The sequence below is a fragment of the Podarcis filfolensis genome, assembly GCF_964270895.1.
Source record: "Podarcis filfolensis genome assembly, chromosome: 13".
Taxonomy (NCBI): domain Eukaryota; kingdom Metazoa; phylum Chordata; class Lepidosauria; order Squamata; family Lacertidae; genus Podarcis; species Podarcis filfolensis.
Window position 1 is genome coordinate 38,485,604 of NC_139615.1, and position 22,703 is coordinate 38,508,306.

Here is a 22,703-nt window from a genome sequence, read left to right on the forward strand (position 1 = left end):
ATAAAATCACATGTAACAAAACCATAAGTCTCATGTTTTCATTTACATTGATCTCTTCTCCGATACTTTTACTTGATATTTCTTGCTGCTTTCTGCTTTCCTTATAGAATCTTTATAAAAATCCATAGTCGTCTATAGTCTTATCCTCCCTGAATATGTCTAATGCTCTTTCAAAGCCCATCCAGGTTGGCGGCCATGGCCCTATCTCATGGAAAGTTTTAAGTGACAGGAAGAATTGCTTCCGAGTCACGATAGTTTGATACACCACCTTGTTATATTTTCTTCGAAAGTGTGGTTTAGAACCATTTAAACCAACAGAGAAACAAAGCCCATTATGTGCCTCTTTCGCTCCCAAACAATTCTTAGCTCTCTAAGAGAGAAATGTGGTTTGGGGGGGGGGGAGTGCATTAAATGCAAGGTCAGAATGGCTGCATAAATGTCTGTTTCCTTCCTGATACACACATCTTTGCTGATAGACATTTCTCCAAAATGTAGGCCCTAAATGCACTGTAAACCTCCTCACATACAGCTTACCACCAGTACTGCTGCCTGTTAAATCTTTCTTCCCTTGTTCTTCGGAAAGGAGGCTGCTTTTCTGTTCCAAGGTGGGACTCAAGGTATCACTCTCGACCACGATCCCTTGGTTCAATTAGCAGGAATTAGTCAGCTGCAATGATCCATGTTCTGTACTTTGCAGGCTATACTATTGCATTAGAACAGGCTTGTAAAAAATTACTTAACCAGGTCACCCTCTGGTGAATAAGAATTTGACCTGGTGACTAGACAAGAACATCAACCATATTTTTTTTTACACAAAAGACTAGCATGAGGACAATGGGGGGTAGGGGTTGAGCTGGTAAGTTGTGGACTTTTGTGAACAACAATCATTTAAAGTACTTTTAAAGCACATCCGCTCCATTCCACCCAAATCCTGGGAGCTGTAGTTTACCCCTTCCCTCGCAGAGCTACAATTCCCAGCACCCTTCAGTTCCTAGGATTCTTTGATGAGATAAAGGAAACGGGACCCCTGACCGTTAGGTCCAGTCGTGGCCGACTCTGGGGTTGCGGCACTCATCTCGCTTTATCGGCCGAGGGAGCCGGCGTACAGCTTCCGGGTCATATAGCCAGCATGACTAAGCCGCTTCTGGCGAGCCAGAGCAGCACACGGAAACACCGTTTACCTTCCCGCCGGAGTGGTACCTATTTATCTACTTGCACTGGCGTGCTTTCGAACTGCTAGGTTGGCAGGAGCAGGGACCAAGCAACGGGAGTTCACCCCGTCGCGGGGATTCGAACCACCAACCATCTGATCGGCAAGTCCTAGGCTCTGTGGTTTAACCCACAGTGCCACCCGCGTCCCCTTTGATGAGATAGCATGTGCTTTAATATAAGGTGTGCACACAGCCTCACTTGCGAGGCTAAGCCAGGGAGGCAATTCTTACGTTCTATTACAAAATTGTTAATCTTGTGTACAGAAAAATGTTCATTATCCTCCAGCCCACCATCATTAAAAAGCCCCAGAGACTCATCTTCAGTACCTGCTTTCAGCTGCACATTCTTCACCCCCTCCATGAACTCATTCAGGTTAACTTTGCCATCATCTGGAAGACAAGATGGGGGAAGAGGACGGCTCAACTGGACGGGGAAGCAGAAGTACAATTATTTTGCAAAGGGCGTTGCTGGGAGCTGAACGGAATGCAAATAAACTGCACAGTCTGCATCTGGGCAGACAAGACAGAGATGCAGCAGGGAGGAGGCAGAGAAGTGAGAGATTGCCTACTGAGTGGTGGAGAGGTAAGGCATACTTGACACATGCATATTCTTGATATACGTGTATCATAAGATATAACAGAAATTTCAAGATCTGGGATGGGATATTTCTCAAGCACGAATGACCCATGGTGCTCCATTGCCTGCATCCCCCGCCCCAGCATGCTTTATCACAGAGGCAGCAGTCTTGGGCTGAGGACCAATGGGACATGCTTAACCCTTCCGCCTTCCACCATTCCCCATTTAATATTGCCTGCTTATGTGTTACAGTTCAATCTGGGGTGGGGGGGGGAAGATGCAGGTACCTGTATATTTTCCTTCATCGGGTGAAAAGTAGCTGGGGGAAGTTTGAGGAGGAAGTAGGTCAGAGTGGGGAATGCTAAGAAGCCATAACCCCTCTGAAACTCAAAACCTCCCTAGGGCTGCTTTTCATTACAGTGGTACCTCTGGTTACGTACTTAATTTGTACCGGAGGTATGTTCTGAACCTGAAACTGTTCTTAACCTGAAGCACCACTTTAGCTAATGGGAGCTCCCGCTGCTACTGCGCTGCTGCGCAATTTCTGTTCTCATCCTAAAGCAAAGTTCTTAACCCGAGGTACTATTTCTGGGTTAGCGGAGTCTGTAATCTGAAGCGTCTGTAACCCGAGGTCCCACTGTATTGCTTTTAAACAGGGGGGAGAAATGTTACTTATTCGTCTTAAACAGCTGTATTGAGTGTCATGTGGGCCTCAGCCAGAGTTTGTGAGATCACCCAAAGTAGCTGAAAGGGGAATGTGCATTTTCTTCCTGAACTGGATACTCTTAATCTGTTTTACTTCCAAGAGGGGTGGGAGAGCAAGCGCGTTAAAGACTCACCATCCACAGTTGTAGATTTCAGAGCTTCTTGGAGCTCATCGTCTGTTAGCTGAATGCTCATGGTGGCCAGAATAGCATTCAGGTTATCGACAGGAACTCGATCCTCTAAAAGAGAAATGATAAACGTGGAAACATTTACAGGGCCTTGGAATTCCCTGCTTGGTTAACAAAGCTTCGAACGCTGCCCACGCAATAAACACAAATTCAGAAAATTAGAAATCTGTATCACGAAGAATAGAATTCCATGAGCTGCGTGAAGTGCCCAAATGTATGCATTTTTTCTTGTACGGCATGGTGCAGAATTAAAACTGCTAGCACGTTTTGCAAAGCTAAGCAGGGTCTAGGATGGTTTCATAGTTGGATGGGGGACCGCACGTTGACATTCCTGCATTGTGGATGGTTGTTCCAGATGACCCTCACGGTCACTTCCAACTCTGCAATTCTATGATTCTATTTGTTGTGCACTTTTTGCTGATTTGCATAATATCTTATCTGGGGGTACAAGGAGCCATGCAGAACATTGATGTCCCTCTCTATGACCCCCTAGAAATCTTATTCAGCTGCTTTCTGAAATGTCCGCATCTGATAGCCATCTTCAAATATCTCAAGGGCCATCACATGGAAGAGGGAACAAGCTTGTTTTCTCCTGTTCTGGAGAGTAGGAATCAAAGCAATGCATTCAAGTTACAACAAAGGAGACTGCAACTAAACATCAGGAAGAACTTTCTGGCAGTAAGAGCTGCTCAGCAGCAGAATGGTCTCCCTTGGGAGGTTGTGGACTCTCCTTCCTTGGAGGTTTTTTAAAGCAGAGGTTGGGTGGCCATCTGTCATGGATGCTTTAGCTGAGATTCCTGCATTGCAGGGGGTTGGACTAGATGACCCTCGGGGTCCCTTCTTTGATTGGCCACCCAGTGTTGACCCAAAAGGGCCTGAGAGACTCCGCTTTTTACAAGCATCCCTTTGGGAAGCCTCTCTTACCACATTCTGCACCCCTATGGAATCACAGAATGAAACCAGCCTTGTGCGCAGGTGTGCTTTGTCCATGGACCATTTATCCCATCTGCTTCGACGCTGGTCTGTTCCTCATCATCTAAAGCCTGCCTGGGGCTTTATGCCCTGTCAGAAAACAAGTGCTCTCTTCAAATGCTTCCAGCTTAATTTAACAAATTTCTAATCCAATCATTGCAACCCACTTACCCTCAGCTTGGTTCTTGACTACACTCGCCATCAATTCGCTCATGTTCACCTTCCCATTTTCTGCAAGGACAAAATACTGATAGATAAAACAATCTGCAATGTAGAAAGTGGCCAAGCAGAAGTTTGTGCGTGTGTGTTTTGAAATTCTCATAAGCAAATAAAAATTGCTATATTTCAGTATCTGTCATGATTATGACCCTGGTCCAACACAGTGATTCAATGGTCTATGCTACTGATGCTGATCCCAGGTATCACATGTCTGAGAGGCAGGAGTTTGCTAATTTCCATGAGAGACAGAGAGGACAAACTCGGTGACAGACCTGGATCTTTAAGACAGTGGCTCTTGACTGCTCACATAGGCAGCCTGTACTTGAAGACATTCTCCTCATCTGTGAATCCTCACCTATGATGAAAGAGTCACTGGGAAACTTGCCGGTGATGTCAGAATGCCAGATTCCAACCAGAACACTCCTGCTTGACCTTTCACTGAAAAGTAAGTTCTGTCCATCTCCACAGAGATTGGCCCACAGTTAAAGCTGTCACACTCTGTGTTAGAGGCACGTGTAATAATAATAATAATAATAATAATACTAATAATAATAATAAATTTTTATTTATACCCCGCCCTTCCCAGTTCAGAAAACTGGGCTCAGGGTGCCTAACAACGAATTTAAAACACTTAATTGATGCAACAAAAAACAGCATAAAATACAGTATAAAACGTGAAGGACAATAAATTCAGAATTCAAAAATCAATTTAGGGGGGAAATCCATCCAATAAACATTAGATGATCACCAGGGCTAGCTGGCTAAATTAGTCCTATTTGGGCCAGCGAGAAGACAAGGGGAGAATTAGCTGTGGGATCCCAGAGCGGGTAATCTTCATAAAAATGGGAGGGGGAGGGAAAGAAGGGGAATAAAAGATCAGGCTAAGTTCAAATTGAAAGCCAGGCAGAATACCAGTGTACCGGTGGATTGTGATGTTTCTTGCAGCCTCTGGGCTTGCTGAGGGTGACCTCCCAAGAGCTGAGGGACTTTTTGAGGAGTAAGATTCAGTGGCTGAGTAGAACATGGGCAAACCAAAAAACAAAAACCCCCACCCTGCCTGAGATCAGGGAACAAGGTTCACTCACCATTCACAGTCACATACTTCAAGGCTTCTTGGAGTTGCTCTTTGGTTAAGTGGATCCCTAAGTTGGACAAAACGGAATCTACCTCTTCCATAGCAACCATATCCCCTTGGTTACCTAGTCAGGGGAAACAATGAACCAAAGGCCAGACGTTCAGAAGTTGGTGGGAAATCAACAAGGCCTTGCCAAAAAAATGGTCAAGCTTCTACAAAACCCAAGAAGTTAACCTAAGAGCGTAATATAAGCCTGCAAGGTCAGATCAAAGTTCTACCTAGTCCAGCATTCTGTTTTCCACAATGGTCAGACAGCACCTCTGGGAAGTTCACAAGTAGACCTTTACGGCCATAGGGCCATTATTACGAGCCAGACCAAAGGCCTGTCGAATCCAGCATCTAGTCCAACTGCATGTTGCAGGAATCTCAGCTAAAGCATTCATGACATCCAACCTCTGCTTAAAAACCTCCAAGGCTTCTGAGAAGTCCATCTGTGGGGCACAAAGGCAACAGCCTTGCTCCACTGTAGACCTAGCAACTAGTCTTCAGTGGCATACTTATTACCTCTGAACCTGAAGGGTTTCATTTAGCTGTCGTGGCCAATTGCCATGGGAGAATATGTCCTCCCTCCAGGGCCAGCCCAAGACATTTTGGCACCTGAGGTAAACACAAAATGGCGCCTCTCCTCCTGGGAAGAAGGAATGAGTGAAGACTAACATCGGGAACAAGGGGTGTTGGATGGAAGTCAAAAAAGATTTAGAAATATGGTCAAATTTGAAGCTTTCATTGCTAGGCCGCATTGCTGTGATAAAAATGAATGTATTGCCAAGAATGTTGTTTTTGTTTCAAACACTGCAAATTTTGGACAAAATGGACTGTTTCAAGAAGTGGCAGAGAGATATTTCTAGATTTGTCTGGCAGGGCAAGAAGCCTAGAATAAAATTCAAAATACTAACTGATGCAAAAGAAAGAGGTGGATTTGCCCTGCCAGATCTTAAACTTTACTATGAATCAGCAGCATTTTGCTGGTTGAAAGAATGGCTGCTTCTTGAGAACACAGACATTTTGGACTTAGAAGGTTTCAATAATGTATTTGGGTGGCATGCATATTTGTGGTATGATAAGGTCAAAGCACATAAAGCATTTAAAAACCATATTGTCAGGAAAGCATTGTTCAATGTCTGGACAAGATACAAAGACTTACTTGAAAATAAAACTCCAAGGTGGTTATCACCGATGGAAGCGAAGGCCCAGAAAAAGCTCAATATGGAGGCCAAATGGCCGAAATATTGGGAGATTTTGGAACAAGAAGGAGACAAATTGAAATTGCAGAGCTTTGAGAAACTAAAAGACAAAGTGCGAGATTGGCTTCATTATTTTCAAATAAGGGAGGCTTACAATTTGGACAAGAAAATTGGCTTCCAGGTGGAAAAATCAAAATTGGAAACAGAACTGTTAGACCCCAAAACTAAGATATTATCAAGGATGAATAACTTGCTGTTGAAATGGAATACTCAGGATGAAATGGTGAAATCTGCTATGATAAAATGGGCACAAGATGTCGGACATAACATTATGTCGGCTGACTGGGAACAGTTATGGACCACAGGTATGAAATTTACGGCATGTAATGCCTTAAGAGAGAATATTATGAAAATGATATACAGGTGGTACATGACACCAGTCAAGCTTGCAAAAATCTATCATTTGCCTGATAATAAATGTTGGAAATGTAAAGAAAATGAAGGTACATTCTTTCACCTTTGGTGGACGTGCCCAAGGATTAAGGCTTTCTGGGAGATGATCTATAATGAAATAAAAAAGGTATTTAAATATACCTTCCTGAAGAAACCAGAGGCCTTTCTCCTGGGCATGGTCGGCCAATTGGTGCCAAAGAAGGATAGAACTCTCTTTATGTATGCAACAACAGCAGCAAGAATACTCATCGCAAAGTATTGGAAGACACAATATTTACCCACCCGGGAAGAATGGCAGATGAAGCTGATGGACTATATGGAACTGGCGGAAATGACTGGCAGAATCCGAGACCAGGGAGAAGAGTCGGTAGAAGAAGATTGGAAGAAATTTAAAGATTATCTACAGAAATATTGTAAAATTAAGGAATGTTAGAAGGATGTTGGAATGAAGTTATGTGGTTTTAGCAGTAATGTTATAAAGGGGTATGTAAAAATGGATTGTTAACAGGTGAGAATGTAAAGTTACAATATATTAAGATAAACTATTAAGATAAAGGAAAAAATGGTAAGGATTTGCTGAAACAACTATTGAACTAGAATACAAAAAAGGGAGGTGTGAGGAGGTCAGGGAAACAAGCAAATGAAAGATAAGACATGGAAGGATTGACTTGTTTTTAATTGGTTTTACTTCTTTGTATTTTGTATTTTTTATTCTTTTTTGTTTTGTTATTTTTTTCATTTTTGTGATTTATTTGAAACTCTAATAAATATTATTTTTTTAAAAAAAGACATCGGGATCAAGGGGGAAGGAATCAAATCAAGGGAGGGGGATTAAATAACCTATTTTTAACCTGTTTGTTTTGGAAAAGGTTGGTCTCAGTCCATGTTATTCACAATGTGCTTAAGTGCTATGCTTTACCTAGTATAGGGAACAGGCTGAGCTAGTTAAAGGGTTGTTCAGAGGAGACAGTCAGAGGAAAAAAGATATATTCATTTGGTGATGGTTGTGAGAAAAGAGATGGGGTTGGCGGGTTGGTTGCCTCCCCTTCATTCAAACAGTACAGACTACACCCCATGCTATCAAAACCACATTTTGAAAGCTTAACAACTGAAAATAGGTTCAGGGGCTAAGCCTCGGCTCAAAATAAGCTGAAATTTCTACCATTTATTTTAGTACCAGCCATAATGGAAAGAGAAGGGAAATCCAAGCTCATGTTTGGTAGGCACACATAGCAGAGTCTTCCTGGCATCAGGGACCTCACTCACCTTCAAGAGTCTGCTGCATTTCACTAAGGCTATTCATAAATTCATTGAGGTTCACTTTCCCATCCTCTGTGAGGGAGTCAGAAAAGCGCAGAGTTACATGTGTGGCACCTTTTAGACAAGCACAATTCTTACACCCCAGCTTCTAAAACCAGAGACAAAACAAAACCAAAAGCAAGGAATAATGGAAAGAGACACACAGTGACAGAGATGAAGTATTAAGAGGATACTTTGTAGGTAGAGTGGGATTTTGGGCAAAAGCTTGATTCTGGTACAGACTGGGCTGAGCCTCCTTAATTCTTAGCTTACGGCTGCATACATACTATACCTTTAAAGTGTATGGGGAAAACACAATTTAAGGAATGGTGGGCGCTGCAGTTTCCCCCTCATGGAGTCACAATTCCCAGAAACCTTTAATGACCTACAGTGGCCAGGATTCTTTGAGGGAAGTAATGTGTTTTAAAGGTATCGTGTGTAACATAGCCTATGTCTGCTTTCCTGAACCAGCATTTTACACCTGGCTCTTGTTGGTTATCCTCACAGTTCTAGTAAATTCCACAAGCCTGAAGCCTGCCCACCCCTGGTATAAGGCATTGGGAGAACCCCACTGCAATGAGATCTGGGACGTAGCAAAGGATGGGACGTAGCAAAGGATGTAATAGAAAGGTGGGGCGCAATAAGTTTCCAGAAACTAACTGTTTAGGGTTCATGAACCTACCATCTTGCCATTCTCCAGCTGCCTCTCTTCCCTGCCCTTTTTGCCCACGTGATTTAAAATCTCAAATACGGAATCCATCAATTCTCACCATCAACTTTAACTTGCTTGAGCACCTCCTGCATCCCCTCTTTGGTTAAAACAATCCCCATGCTTTCAAGAATGGAATCCAGGTTTTCGATGGGGACCTTGTTACCTTAGATAGGAGGAGAAATTGAACATAAGACCAGGAGAAATCAGCTCTTGAGCAACTGCCTATTTAAAACTGGCCTCGCGGTGTTAGGTTTAAAAGAAACAAACACAAAAACAGGATTTTATTTTATTTTTACATATGGCGATGTAGGATTTCCCCTTAGCTCTTTGCACTGAAGGGACAAACAGTCCCCAACTTCCAAAGGGAGAGGGGGCTGAAATCCTCAATAGTGCCTCAAGTCTAGGCCCCTGATGATAGAATTATCATTCCCCCATATAGCATTCAAACTTGCTCTTTGCATTACCATTGTGGCTTGGGAATACTCTACCTACCACGTCTTCCGCCAAGCTCCTACTTGGTTCAAGCTCTCCTTCCATATCTCTTCTCCTTAAAGACATGGACAATACCCTCTTATAAGGCCATGGGTGCCCAGCACTGAAGCCTTGGCAAGACAAAATTTCAACACCCGGTGCTGCCTCAATACAGCTGGGCTCCGGTGAAAATGGCTTATCCTGCAGAGCAGGAAGTGACCTCTCCAGACAACGGAACGACTCTTCTCTCTGTGGCTGCGATCTCCTGGGTGACACGGATGACCCCTCTGATGTGGCCCGGGGCACTGGCAACCCATGCTACACCACTGCTCCCACCCCAGCTCTAAATAAAGCATAACCGTAGGGAAGAATCCTTGTTGTCTTTCTCAAGAGGTGCACTGTGGCTCCCGTTTGCTCTGAACTCACAAGAAAGTTTCCAGAATACAGAGCTGCAAAAGCTTCTGCTGAGGAATGGAAAGCAGGTTTTAGGATAGGGGTGAGGGATGCTCCCAGAGCTATATCCACACAAAGTATTGTAAGCCACTGCTCTATTTGCACTTACTTTCCGCTTGGGAAAAGCGTCGAGTCTTCGTCAACGCAGACAAGACACGTTCCACGCTCACTTTCCCATGATCTGCAAATTAGTAAAAGAAGTGTAGGGATGTTAACCCAACGAAATAGTATTTTGGTTCAGCCTTCCCTACCCAGTGCCCTGCAGATGTTTTGGACTACAACTCCCATCAGTCATTATGTTAGCTGGTTAATCATCCACCTTTCTGTTGATTAAATGATGGTTAGAAGGAAAAGTCAACATTAGTATTTTTGCTTTCTTTACATTTTACAGTAATACTTCAGAAATAAAAATAACCTTGAAAATATACACGGGTGCCCTTGATTTCACTCTCCAATTAAACTGTCTTCTACAGTGGTACCTCGGGTTAAGCACTTAATTTGTTCCGGAGGTCCGTACTTAACCTGAAACTGTTCTTAACCTGAAGCACCACTTTAGCTAATGGGGCCTCCTGCTGCTGCTGCTGCGCCACCGGAGCACGATTTCTGTTCTCATCCTGAAACAAAGTTCTTAGCCTGAAGCACTATTTCTGGGTTAGCGGAGTCTGTAACCTGAAGCATGTGTAACCTGAAGCGTAGGTAACCCGAGGTACCACTGTACTATTAATCAACCAAAGCTTTTGCTCATTTATCTAATGGTTAGCTGATTAAAGCTTGAAGTGCTTAAGGGAAAAAATGACAGATTTACTGGGTTTCTCTCCGATTATGATTTGGTTTGCAATTTTAACAGGCTAGTCAGTTTTGATTGAAGCCATTGGCTTTTAAAAGCCTTACCGTTTGGGGTAACATTTTTCAATGCCTGTTCCATTTCATCGGGAAGTAAATTGAGGCCCATACTGCGCATGATAGAATCCAACTCTCCAGTGTCCACCCAGCCTTGTTTGATGCTATTCATTGTTTTCATAGCTCCTTCCATCTCTAAACACAGACAAGAGTCAACACAATGAACCATCCACAGGCAGGAGTCTCAACGAAGCATTGAACAGTCAGTCTCTAGATGCCCAATGAACTTCACTCACATGTGGTGCCAGTGGCAAGCTTTGCTCTTACCTACAGCTGTGGAGAATCGCCGGGTATTGGGCAATTCATTCATAAATTCTTTCAGTTTCACCATACCATCCCCTACAAGACAAAGCAGAGGAGGAGAGAGAAATGAGAATGAACTAGCTGCAAAAAAATAACTGAACGGGGCAGGGATGTCTCTGCAGTCTGTGGCCATGAGTCCAAGGACCACAAACAAGCTTTGGATATTATGGTAGTGTTGCCTACATTTCTGATACCAGAGGGGTGATGGGAATTGTAGTTTAGCACCATCTGGGTGTGTGGGGAGGTAAAGGTTCCTCACACCTGCATTAGACTGAGCAGGAGCCTCCCCTGAGATTACCTGGCACAGATGGGCAACAGGTATGGGCAAACCTGGCCGTCCAGATGTTTTGGGACTACAATTCCCATCATCCCTGACCACTGGTCCTGTTAGCTAGGGATGATGGGAGTTGCAGTCCCAAAACATCTAGAGGGTCGAGTTTGCCCATGCCTGAACTATGCAGTGATCCTTAGCTATCTGAAGAAAATGGGTGGAGCTGGATGCGTCCCTTTCACTGTACCAGAAGGAACCTTCACGGTTACGTGACCAAGCTTGGAGGGGGAAACCACTTCTGTCTGAAGGACCCTCCCTAAACAATCAAGGCCCGACAGAGACCCCAGGTTTGAGCAATGCCATCCTAGAGGGCTCCTTGGTTTTCAGAGGCCAAAGAACGATCTGAATGGCAGCCGCAGCTGGCAACATTAACTTGCTTTTGAGCATCATGTCTTCCCACTCTGAGGAAGGAGAATTCAAGGTCCCATAGCTGGCACCGTTGCCTGAAAAGCAGGCCTCTGTGGACGAAACACACTGCTGGGGACCTGGGGGTGGTCATCAAAACAGTGGCAGCGTCAGCAGCACTTTGGTAGTCACCCCTCACAAGTCTGACCAGCTGTTCCTTGCCCTTGCAGAGATGACTTTTCTCCACCAGAGCAATCCTCCAGTGCAGAATGGAGAGCAGGGTGGAATAAAAGGCAAGACAGTGAGCAAGGAAATGGTATTGTTACAGAAGATGGGTGCCACTCTCAGTCTCTGCAGAATGGTAGCAAGATTCCAGGGGGTTCCAGGTGCTCACCCAGGGCTTGTGTTCCTTTGGAGAACCGAAGACACAGCAGAGACTGCTGTAGTTTTTAAGAAATATGGTTTATTCACCTATTTACACCTTCAGACTGCATGCAGGAAGTCCAGATCTTGCAGCACAGTTGGTCATCTCAGACTGGGCTAGCACTGGAGTCAAAGGCATCTCTCCCAGCCAGACTTCAGCCAGCCTGCCCAAGATGGATCTCTCTTTGTTCTCTTCCTTCTTCTTCCCAGCACACCTTGCTAAAAGACTCTTTCCCTATCACTTCACACAGTTACCATGACAAACTTCTGTCTGCCCAGGCCCAAGTTTCCTCTTAGATGGGCTATCAACACCTTTTGTCAGGTTAATAATGTCTCTATCCCAAGTGAAGCCCTGGCACGGAAAGGAAACTTAGCCTGTATTTTCCCACTTGCCTGCAATATGCCAAATAATCAAAATCCTACCATTTATTAATATCTAGGGTTTAGTGGGGGGCACCCCTCACATTCTGTAGCAGTATTAAAACAGGACAGGAAGAGGACTATTGGAAGCCACCCAGAGTGGCTGGGGAAACCCAGTCAGATGAAGACATATAAATAAGAATTATATTATTATGGATTGCCAGAAAGCTAGATAAGAAAAACTACTCCGAACCCAGTAGGTAGGGAAGGAATGTGGGTGGAGCCTCCTGAGCCACTCTAGGCCATCAAACTCTATATTGCATGCGACCCTGACAGTGCTGGGTAGGAATAGGAGATAATCCATATTTGGACTGAGAGGGCTAGTAAATCATTAATAACGGTTTTAGCTGAGCTGTGACACTGCTGTGCTAGCTTTAGAAAAGGGTTTCTTCATGGGGAGAGCACTCAAACACTGTAGCCCCCTCAGACCTGCAAATCCCAGGTGGGCACAACCTAGGCAGGGCTACAATCGCATGCCACCTCTGCCCATTGGAAATTGGTGTCAAGGTTTCCTTACTTTTGACTGACATGCTCTTCAGCACCTCCTTAGCGTCGTCCTTGGTTAACAGGATGCCCATGGGAGCCAGTATGTCTTTCAGCTGAGAAACCTCGACTTTATCACCATCCATTTTGCTAATGAGCATGTAGAGGTTATGTACAGCTGCAAAGAGGAAAGCGGGTTGCCAAGTTAAGAGACAGGTGAAATGGTTGTTCTATGGGCACCTATGCCTCAGCTGATGGGATGCGGGCGGCGCTGTGGTCTAAACCACTGAGCCTTGGGCTTGCCGATCAAAAGGTCGGGGGTTCCAATTCCCGCAATGGGGTGAGAGCCTGTTGCTCTGTCCCAGCTCCTGCCAACTTAGCAGTTTGAAAGCACGTCAAAGTGCAAGTAGATTAATAGGTACTGCTCCAACGCTGCTCTGGTTTCAGTGTTCCATTGCGCCAGAAGGGGCTAGCCACATGACCCGGAAAAACTGTCTGGGGAGCGGATAAACGCCGGCTCCCACGGCCTGTAAAGTGAGATGAGCGCCGCAACCCCAGAGTCGTTTGCAACTGGACTTTAACTGTCAGGGGTCCCTTTACCTTTTATGCCTCAGCTGGACTGTTGCATTTTGCAGAGCAGAGCATCTTCCTTCTATTGACCACACACTCTGATCTTCATTTGCAACTGTGGACCTTGAATTTTGTCTGACCTTGACTATGCATCTTCAGACCCCTCTAACTAATCATTTGCAAGCTGCATAGAAGACCCCACTAACCTACAGATTCAGAGAAACGCTCATTGTTCACCACGCTGGTCAGGAAGTCCTTGAAAGTCACCCTTCCAAATTCTGCAAAACCAACATTTCATAAAGGTTGGAACAAGGAACCGAAGAGGCCATTCAATCTAACTCCTGCCACTCCACAAGGCAGAATGGTCAAACCATTTCCCCCTGCCCTTAAAAGTTAAATCAATGAATGAAAGTAAAGCTCACCATACAAAGGAGATGGGGAGCCTATAGATAAGATGTATTTCTAGATGACTCAAGAGAGTCAAGCTACTCAGCCCAATAGGAAACAAACCCTCTTCTGCCATGCACACTCACAATCACTGACCCATTTGTCCTGAATAATCAAAGTTCCTGGCTATACTGAGCAGAGTCGCAATGGGATTGCAGTTTGACAAGAAAGAAGTGGCTCCCTGAGCTCTGCTAAGATCCAGTCATGTAATGCTCTTTAAGGCAGGGTTTTGCTTAATTATTTGGGCCCATAGGCATATTTGGAATTACAAGAATGTACCGCGGTTGCCAGCCACAAAATGGCTGCCGCGGCAGTGTAGCATAACTCAAAATGGCTGTCACAAAATGGCCACCACAGCTAAGAAAGCAAAAAGAGAGAAATGCCCACAAAACAATGCCCACCTCCAACCAATAAAAAAGAAAGGCACCTATATCACCTGCTGTCATGCTCACAAGGATTGGTTCCTTGCACCTATTATCTGAGCACATTTAAGGGGTGTTTGTTCAAATGTGGGCAAGCTATTGCAAACAGGAACTGAGCAGGAACAGCAAAGAGTCTCTCACACGTTGTGGAATTTTGTGGCGATATTTGCTGAGACGTTTCATGGGTACCAGAGGAGGCACACTGGAACCCATGGGAATAAAGAGTCCACATGATTTTATAGGGAGGGGTGCCTCACTCTGTGTTTCACATCCTGGTTTTTCTGAGGCAAGAGAGCTCAGTGCATGTAAGCTAGTGAGGCTCTATCTCAGATATCCTCTTTACTTCAAGGTGGGCCAAGACCGAGGAAGTGCATTTTGCAGGCTAACTAGAGGAAGCGGATTCAAAAACTTTCCCTGAGGATTCAAAAGCTGACCGTTTCCCTTGAGGATGAGGATTAAAATTCCTCCAATTAGAAACCAGATTCCACAGCACCCAGGATCCATCACTCTCCTGTAACATTGCATGTCGAGGGTGTTATGTACTGAAGTTCTCATCCTGGGCCAGCAGGGGGATACTGTAGATAGTTATGCAAATGAAGGATCGAAAAGTGACGTTCAGTGATTGGATAGTTTTGTATGCAAATGAAGGATCGAAAAGTGACGTTCAGTGATTGGATAGTTTTAGAAAATGGCAACAGTTGCATTGTTCTGGAGCTCTATATAAGCATTCTGACTGAGCTCCTCAGCCTAGTTCTGTTCTGGCATCTGAATAAAGAAGAGCTGTTTAAAGAATCGCTGTGTCGTCTGACATGTTCGCCCACAACTTAACAGAGGGGGCTTCCCAACCAAAGGAATGCACATGGCAGATAGTTAACTCTTGTCAAAGATAACACAAGTTGCTTCTGCATCATCTTTATCAACCATTCTTCTCTAGTTGGGGCTCTATCTTAATTCCATCTTTGGGCCAAAAGTAACCACGCTGCCATTGTCGCGGTTTTCTGCTCCTTTGGTATTTCTGAACCTACAATTCCTAGTAGAAAAGCTTCTGTTTTTCCCCACAAAGGTTATTTTAAACTTTCCCCCCCAACTCATTATATATCATTTCCCAGAATGCTTTTTTTCATTTGCATGTCCACCACATATGGTAGAATGTGCCCTCTTTCTCCTTATATTTCCAACAAATATTTGAAACAGTTCTATACATTTTTTGCTAATTTAGTGAGTGTTAAATATCAACGGTGTGGGACGCGGGTGGCACTGTGGGTTAAACCACAGAGCCTAGGGCTTGTCGATCAGAAGGTCAGCAGTTCAAATCCCCGTGACGGGGTGAGCTCCCGTTGCTCAGTCCCTGCTCCTGCCAACCTAGCAGTTTGAAAGCATGTCAAAGAGCAAGTACATAAATAGGTACCACTCCAGCGGGAAGGTAAATGGCGTTTCCGTGCGCTGCTCTGGTTCGCCAGAAGTGGCTTAGTCATGCTGGCCACATGACCCAGAAGCTGTACACCAGTTCCCTCGGCCAATAAAGTGAGATGAGCGCCGCAACCCCAGAGTCGGTCACGACTGGACTTAATGGTCAGGGGTCCCTTTACCTTTAAATATCAATGGTACATCATTTTCATATCTAAGCTTGACTTCCTACTACCACCAAGGCTTTGCCTTACGGGGACCAGGAACGAAGACAACTTTAGTACTTACCATCTACAGGGATGGCTTTTAAGGCATTCTGGAACTCAGTGTTGCTCAAGTTAATACCCAGACTTTCCATAATGGACTCCAAGTCTCTGACATCAACTTTCTCACCTCTGATCTTGCTGAAGTTCACAACAGCAGACTGAAGTGCTGCCAGAAGAAAGATCAAATATGGAATTACTGTGTTCATAGGGACTGAAACAAGTATTTCACAGGGATACTAGTCTCGTGATGAAAATCTGTTTTCTGTTGGAGAGAGTTTTGGAAGAGATTCTAACTCTTTCCTAGCAGTTCGCACAATGACTGGTTGCACCAGGCACCGTTAAGGCTTGTTTACATCTTATATCTGCCCACACCCATCTGAAACAAGTGTTCCACATGAAAATACTTAGGCTAGAATAAATCAAACACCTTGTTTTGCAAGCAGGTGAAGATTGTACTTAAAAGAGTTTCAGTAGTCACAGAAATAAGCCTATGCATGTCTCTATCCTACAGGCAGCAAAGGAAAGAAGAAGAAAAAAAGTTTCCAATTGGTTTAAAAAGAAAAAGGAAAAAAACATACTTGGTTTAATTACAAAGGGACTATGCATTTTCTCTGTGAGCAAAGATATTCGGGCTGTGTAAATTTCCTAGTTAGGGAGTTTACCCATGTGTAGTTTTGTTGAGCTGGGAGCCATGAAGCTACTGGCTTCTTCCAGGAAGGCAGAAAGAGAGAGAAAAAGAAGCGGCGAAGATGCTAGGAGCCTGATGAGTTGCTCCCATGGTACCTTGAGCTCATTTCTGGCTCAGGTTTACCCTTTCATACATGCAAGTGATAGTCAACAACCATATATTGCCACATTTTCCATACAGCAAGATGCCATTTCCACAATTTGAGCCTATCGCTGAAATCACAACAAAGTTTATATTTCAACTTGGAATGCTGCTACAGCAGCGCCCCCAGAGTCAAGGACTCTTAGATATGTAGTTTTCTCAATATATTTGACATCCTAGAAACTAAAGTTCCTGAGCAATATGTTTACAGCTGCATCGGAATCAATCTGATTTCCCCCGCTTTCTTTTTTCCTTTCTCCTTCTGTGTTGGAACTCCTATTTGGGGACTTCCCTGGCTTTTTTCTGACTCATGTAGGACCAGTCTGGATCGTTAGCCTTGGTGAAGACTTGATGTTTTTATCCCCCAAAAAGTTTTTGATTGAGTTCCACTGAAATGAGGCTGCATTTTAATGTTTTAATGTTGTATTTTAATTTTGTTTTTAAGCTGTTTTCTAATCAATCGTTTTTATATTTGGTGTTAGCCGCCCTGAGCCTGGTCTTGGCTGGGGAGGGCGGGGTATAAATAAAAATTATTATTATTATTAATTATTATTATTATTATTGGCAGCAGAAACAGTCATTGCTGCCATAGCAGAAGCAACATAAAAGGGTCTAGAGGTCTCACAGTAGAAAAGGGAAGGGACTGTGACACTGTTATTCTCCTGATGCTTTCTGAACTGGACTCAGAATAAAAACCAAGCTAATTTTCTTGGTGGCGGTCAGGAACAGCTCAGCTTGTTGAGCCCAGTTCCAAACTGAGGCTTGCCCATCGCTAGCACCAACCTCACACCCTCTCCTATATCTATGCCCTTGTCGTTAAGACGCTCACCCAAAGAGTCCTTGAAGCGTTGCCTCTTGGACAGAGTTATCAGGCAGTCCTTGACGTTTACAATCCCTTCGTCTGGGAGGAAAAGATGAAACAGGACAAAACAATTGAGCGACAGAAGAACAGGGCCATTAAAAAGCAAGAAGAGGTTGGGTTGCTAAGAGTCAGGATCCTGCCTGCTCCTGGAGCAGACAGAGACTGAAGGCCAATAATATTCAGAGCAGTCGATTTCTCCCTCAGTCTGCAATGGTTTCCTGCTTACGAGGAACATATCACCTGGCCTATGAACCTGCCCTTTTCCCACCTCAGAATTGTGACCCTGTCCGAATTCATTGTGAGCAAGTATCTCTCTGCTCCAGTTCCCCAGTATATAGAATGGGGAACTCAATTCTAGAATGGGTAACCCAACACGATTGTTGCAAGACAAACAGGGTAGAAATTTCAAAGGATTTTTTCAAATCAACAGTATTTTATAAGCTGCAGTTGCCAAAACACTGGCTCATTCCATTGGAAAAGGGTCACACTGGCATTTAGTATGGTCTTGGGAAAAGTCCACTCCACGTATAAATTCCTTTCAGAACTGTTTAACTGTAATTGCCCCAAGCCAAGGGGGCAATTTAAATGGTTAGGGTCTCAAAAAGAAAAGGAGAAAAACTTGTCAGCACTCACCATTTTAGGGGGTGGGGTTGAAAAGCGAAACCTTAATAACATAAAACCAGTTTTAAATTTGCGGTAGAGACGTGACTTAAAAAAAATATTGTGGCCATGTTTTTCTGGTGCAGCAGGAAACACATCTTCAGGAGAGTGGCCTGAACACTGCTTCCTGTCAACAACAAATTAGAAATGGGCCACTGATGCTGTGCATCTTTAAGTTCATGCGCATTCAGAGGGATGAGGGCGTTCACTGGCGAAGGCACTGCAAAGTCAAATCAGAGTGACAGGGATGCTTCTTGCCCTCACTCGGAATGGGAGAACATCTTCCACCCCTGTTCCATAGCCTCCTTAAACGGCCTCGGTCCTGTATACCTGAAGGAGCGTCTCCACTCCCATCGTTCAGCCCAGACACTGAGATCCAGCGCTGAGGGCCTTCTGGCGGTTCCCTCATTGTGAGAAATAAGGTTACAGGGAACCAGACAGAGGGCCTTCTCAGTAGTGGCACCAGCCCTGTGGAACGCCCTCCCTTCAGATGTGAAGGAAATAAGTAGCTATCCTATTTTTAAAAGACATCTGAAGGCAGCCCTGTTCAGGGAAGTTTTTAATATTTAACGCTGTATTGTTTTTAATACTTGATTGGGAGCCGCCCAGAGTGGCTGGGGAAACTCAGCCAGATGGGCGGGGTATAAATAAATTATTATTATTATTATTATTATTATTATTATTATTATTATTATTAAAAATATTGTGGCCATGATTTTCTGGTGCAGCAGGAAACACATCTTCAGGAGAGTGGCCTGAACACTGCTTCCTGTCAACAACAAATTAGAAATGGGCCACTGATGCTGTGCATCTTTAAGTTCATGCGCATTCAGAGGGATGAGGGCGTTCACTGTCGAAGGCACTGCAAAGTCAAATCGGAGTGACAGGGATGCTTCTTGCCCTCACTCGGAATGGGAGAACATCTTCCACCCCTGTTCCATAACCTCCTTAATCATTGCTAGGATGGTTTGATTTGGCTAAGCAAGTCCGCACGTCTTGCCTCAGTCCTAGATATTAGTACTTCTTTTGGAAGGGAGGGGGGTTTTTTATGAGGAAGAACATGAATAGCTATCCGGCTCAGCCTGCCATAGACATCGTGTTTTCTCCATTGTGTAGCAGAGACTGAGCATGCAAAACCAAAACTCATGCTCAGTTTCCCCTTGCCCACAAAACTCACCATTCATGAGCTCCTTTGCAATTTCCTGGAACTCTTCATGTTTCAAGTAGATGCCCAAAGTATCCAGAGTGGACTGCAGCTCCTTTGGTTGCATCCAGCCATTGTTCCCTATGTCGATGATGGTGGCAGCGCGCTGTAAGGCTGGAGAGAAGCAAGAGTAAGTTCCAATCCAATGCCAACAACAGAGGCCAGCACACCTGGACGGGCCTATACCCACACATCTATTCCTTCTGCTACCCCTCGGGGGCGACAGAAAAGTGGGAAGTTCTAGAGGAGTTGCCTTGTTGTTAGCCTGCTGCAGTAAAAACAAGAGTCATGTGGCACGTTAAAAGTAAGGACTACCAAACGATATGCACATTCACGTCAGATGCATTAAGAAATGCCTAAAAAAGTAAAGGTAAAGGTACCCCTGACCATTAGGTCCAGTTGCGGATGACTCTGGGGTTGTGGCGCTCATCTTGCTTTACTGGCCGAGGGAGCCAGCGTTTGTCTGTACATAGCTTCCGGGTCATGTGGCCAGCATGACTAAGCCGCATCTGGCGAACCAGAGCAGCGCACGGAAACGCCGTTTACCTTCCCGCCGGAGTGGTACCTATTTATCTACTTGTACTTGATGTGCTTTTGAACTGCTAGGTTGGCAGGAGCTGGGAACAAACAATGGGAGCTCACCCCGTCACGGGGATTCGAACTGCTGACCTTCCGATTAACAAGCCCTAGGCTCAGTGGTTTAGACCACAGCGCCACCTGTGTCCCAAGAAATGCCTAGACCGGGCCAAATTTCACATGAAATGCAAGGTGGCAGTAGTCTAAGCAAAGATGGACTACCCATAATAGAGCTAAGACTGTATGCATACAGGGAACTGCAGGTATTTACTATGTGGGAGTCTACCACAATGTGTGTGTAACCATATGATGACCCAGCCATCTGCATTGTCCTTCCAAGTAGGGAAGAATAACTGCCTCACTCCCCTGCTTCCCTAGATTTCAGATCACGTGTGGGGAGCATTATGTTAAACATTGGATTGGATTGTTGTGGATCATATTGATTCCTCTGAATTGAGGCTTGTGCACACTTTCGGAAGTCAAAGTGGTATCTTTTTCTTCTTAATTTAGAAATGTACACAATCACAGTACAAATGTATCTAGCCTGACCCTGTCATCCACAATATGCAGGGCTGCTTGGATATCATCTTGCAAGGGGTGGGTCAGCCTATTATTGGTCTGTCCCAGTTTAGCATACATTCATCATCATCATCATCATCATCATCATCATTTATTTATACCCCACCCATCTGGCTGGGTTTCCCCAGCAACTCTGGGCAGCTTCCAACAAAGATTAAAAATACATTAAAACATCAGTCATTAAAAACTTATTTGACATCTGATGGGAGGGCATTCCACAGGGCGGGTGCCACTACTGAGAAGGCCCTCTGCCTGGTTCCCTGTAACTTGGCTTCTTGCAGTGAGGGAACCGCCAGAAGGCCCTCGGCGCTGGATCTCAGTGTCTGATCCCTTCCATTTATGCATAATTCCGCTTTGAATAAACCTGGATGAAAATACATTCCCCCAGCCCTGTGCATTTTACCCTAAAATACGAATTTTTGACCGTGTCTTGATACTTTTTTGAGTTGAGAACTATATTGAGAAATGAAAACCAAAATACCCTCCCGAAGGACAAGTATTCTACATGTTAGTCCAGGAAGCATTCTTAAACATGCAGACCAAACAAAATCCTCAAGCATCTCTACTTTCAGTTTGTCTTGATTTCAGCATGACTATGCTTTGCTCCCCTTCTGTTACGTTTTCTTTAAAAATATTGAATTTCTACATAATTCATCATATAACAACCACATCTGGCTTTCCTATTCCCCCTCCTCCTGTGCAGCTGCTAATTCAAATTGTCCTCCAGTCTCATACTTCATTATGTGCTTTCAAGGCTGAAGGAGGCAACAGGGGGGGAGAGAAAGAGTGAAAGTGGTGAGAAAGATTATTCATGTATGCTAAAACAGCAGCAAGAATCTTACTTGCCCCCAAATGGAAAGAAGCAGAAGTCCCAGCAAAGGAAGAATGGATACAGAAACTTATGGAATATGCAGAAATGGCAAAAACTTACCAGAAGAATAAAAATATGAATAAAAATAAGAAATCAAGATAACTTTTTTTATATATAAAAGAATGGAAATGGTTTGTTGAATATTTACAGATAAATTATAAACAGATGAAAACATTGGCAGGATTATTGTAATAACTTGCAGTTTTATAAGAGTATATGTTTAAAGAAGTAAAGGAGTAAATTAAGTTAATTTGGATATGCAGAAGATATTGAAAACAAATTTAAGGAACCACAGAAAGAGGGGGAAGGAAGTCAAGTTTTGAAATGACAGAATGATTGTAAAATTAGTGAAATGTATGAACTTGAAAAGGACAGAGATAAATAGATAGATGATAGATAGATAGCTAGATAGATGATAGATAGATAGATAGAGATGCAAGAAGGCATCTGGGGAGGAAATCTGAAGCAGGAAGTAAGAGAAGAGGATGGCTGGGGTAAATGGTGCTCAAATTTACATCTCAAATAAGGACATTTGATATATGTATCCATTTCACCAAAGACGACTAGAAAAGAGCACTGAACTTACCTTCCAGTTCAGTGAAATCCTCCGTTTCACCCAATCCTAACAAAAAGTCTTTGAAATAGATCTGCTCATGCTCTGGAGAGGGGGGAAACACTTTTTTTTTAGTTTAACGTGCAAGGAAAATGTTGGGATAAAGAAAGTACATTGCATGAGATTTAGGTCCTTTCTTGCATCATGCAGCTAAAGCCAGAATCCGTACTCAATGGCTAGCAAAAGATGAAATATCACACTGAGATGGCACTATTAGTTTTAAGTTTTAAATTCCTCCACCTCCTATTCTGCCCATTGTGTGCAGGAAGACCATGAATGGGTTGATTTTGTAGGCAGAAGAATCCCTGCACAGTCGTACCTTGGAAGTCGAACGGAATCCGTTCCGGAAGTCTGTCCGACTTCCAAAACGTTCGGAAACCAAAGCGTGGCTTCCGATTCCTGCAGCCAATCGGAAGCCCTGTTGGACGTTCAGCTTCCAAAAATAGTTTGCAAACCGGAACACTCACTTCCGGCTTTGCGACGTTCGGGAGCCAAAATGTTTGAGAACTAAGCTGTTCGAAAACCAAGGTACGACTGTATTGCAAAATTAAAGAGAATCTGACTGCATTGTGGGAGAGATGTTCTATTTTCTCTACTACTAGGAAGCTAAAGG

At 44.0% G+C, this 22,703-nt stretch overlaps 1 protein-coding gene across 5 annotated transcripts in view; it reads right to left on the bottom strand.

The window, feature by feature from the left end:
* The window catches only part of LOC310747654 (uncharacterized protein), a 115,504-nt gene that overhangs the window by 25,798 nt on the left and 67,003 nt on the right, over positions 1–22,703 (bottom strand). For all 5 annotated transcript variants that reach the window (XM_083582304.1, XM_083582303.1, XM_083582306.1 and 2 more), the window contains 16 exons: positions 22,064–22,135; positions 19,425–19,565; positions 17,555–17,626; positions 15,919–16,062; positions 13,561–13,632; positions 12,819–12,962; positions 10,747–10,818; positions 10,471–10,614; positions 9,689–9,760; positions 8,714–8,818; positions 7,911–7,976; positions 4,958–5,071; positions 3,825–3,884; positions 2,628–2,732; positions 1,539–1,601; positions 535–639 (listed from right to left, as the gene is read on the bottom strand). In XM_083582304.1, the coding sequence (XP_083438430.1) occupies positions 535–639; positions 1,539–1,601; positions 2,628–2,732; positions 3,825–3,884; positions 4,958–5,071; positions 7,911–7,976; positions 8,714–8,818; positions 9,689–9,760; positions 10,471–10,614; positions 10,747–10,818; positions 12,819–12,962; positions 13,561–13,632; positions 15,919–16,062; positions 17,555–17,626; positions 19,425–19,565; positions 22,064–22,135 (1,551 nt within the window). The remainder of the gene's footprint in view (positions 1–534; positions 640–1,538; positions 1,602–2,627; positions 2,733–3,824; positions 3,885–4,957; positions 5,072–7,910; positions 7,977–8,713; positions 8,819–9,688; positions 9,761–10,470; positions 10,615–10,746; positions 10,819–12,818; positions 12,963–13,560; positions 13,633–15,918; positions 16,063–17,554; positions 17,627–19,424; positions 19,566–22,063; positions 22,136–22,703) is intronic.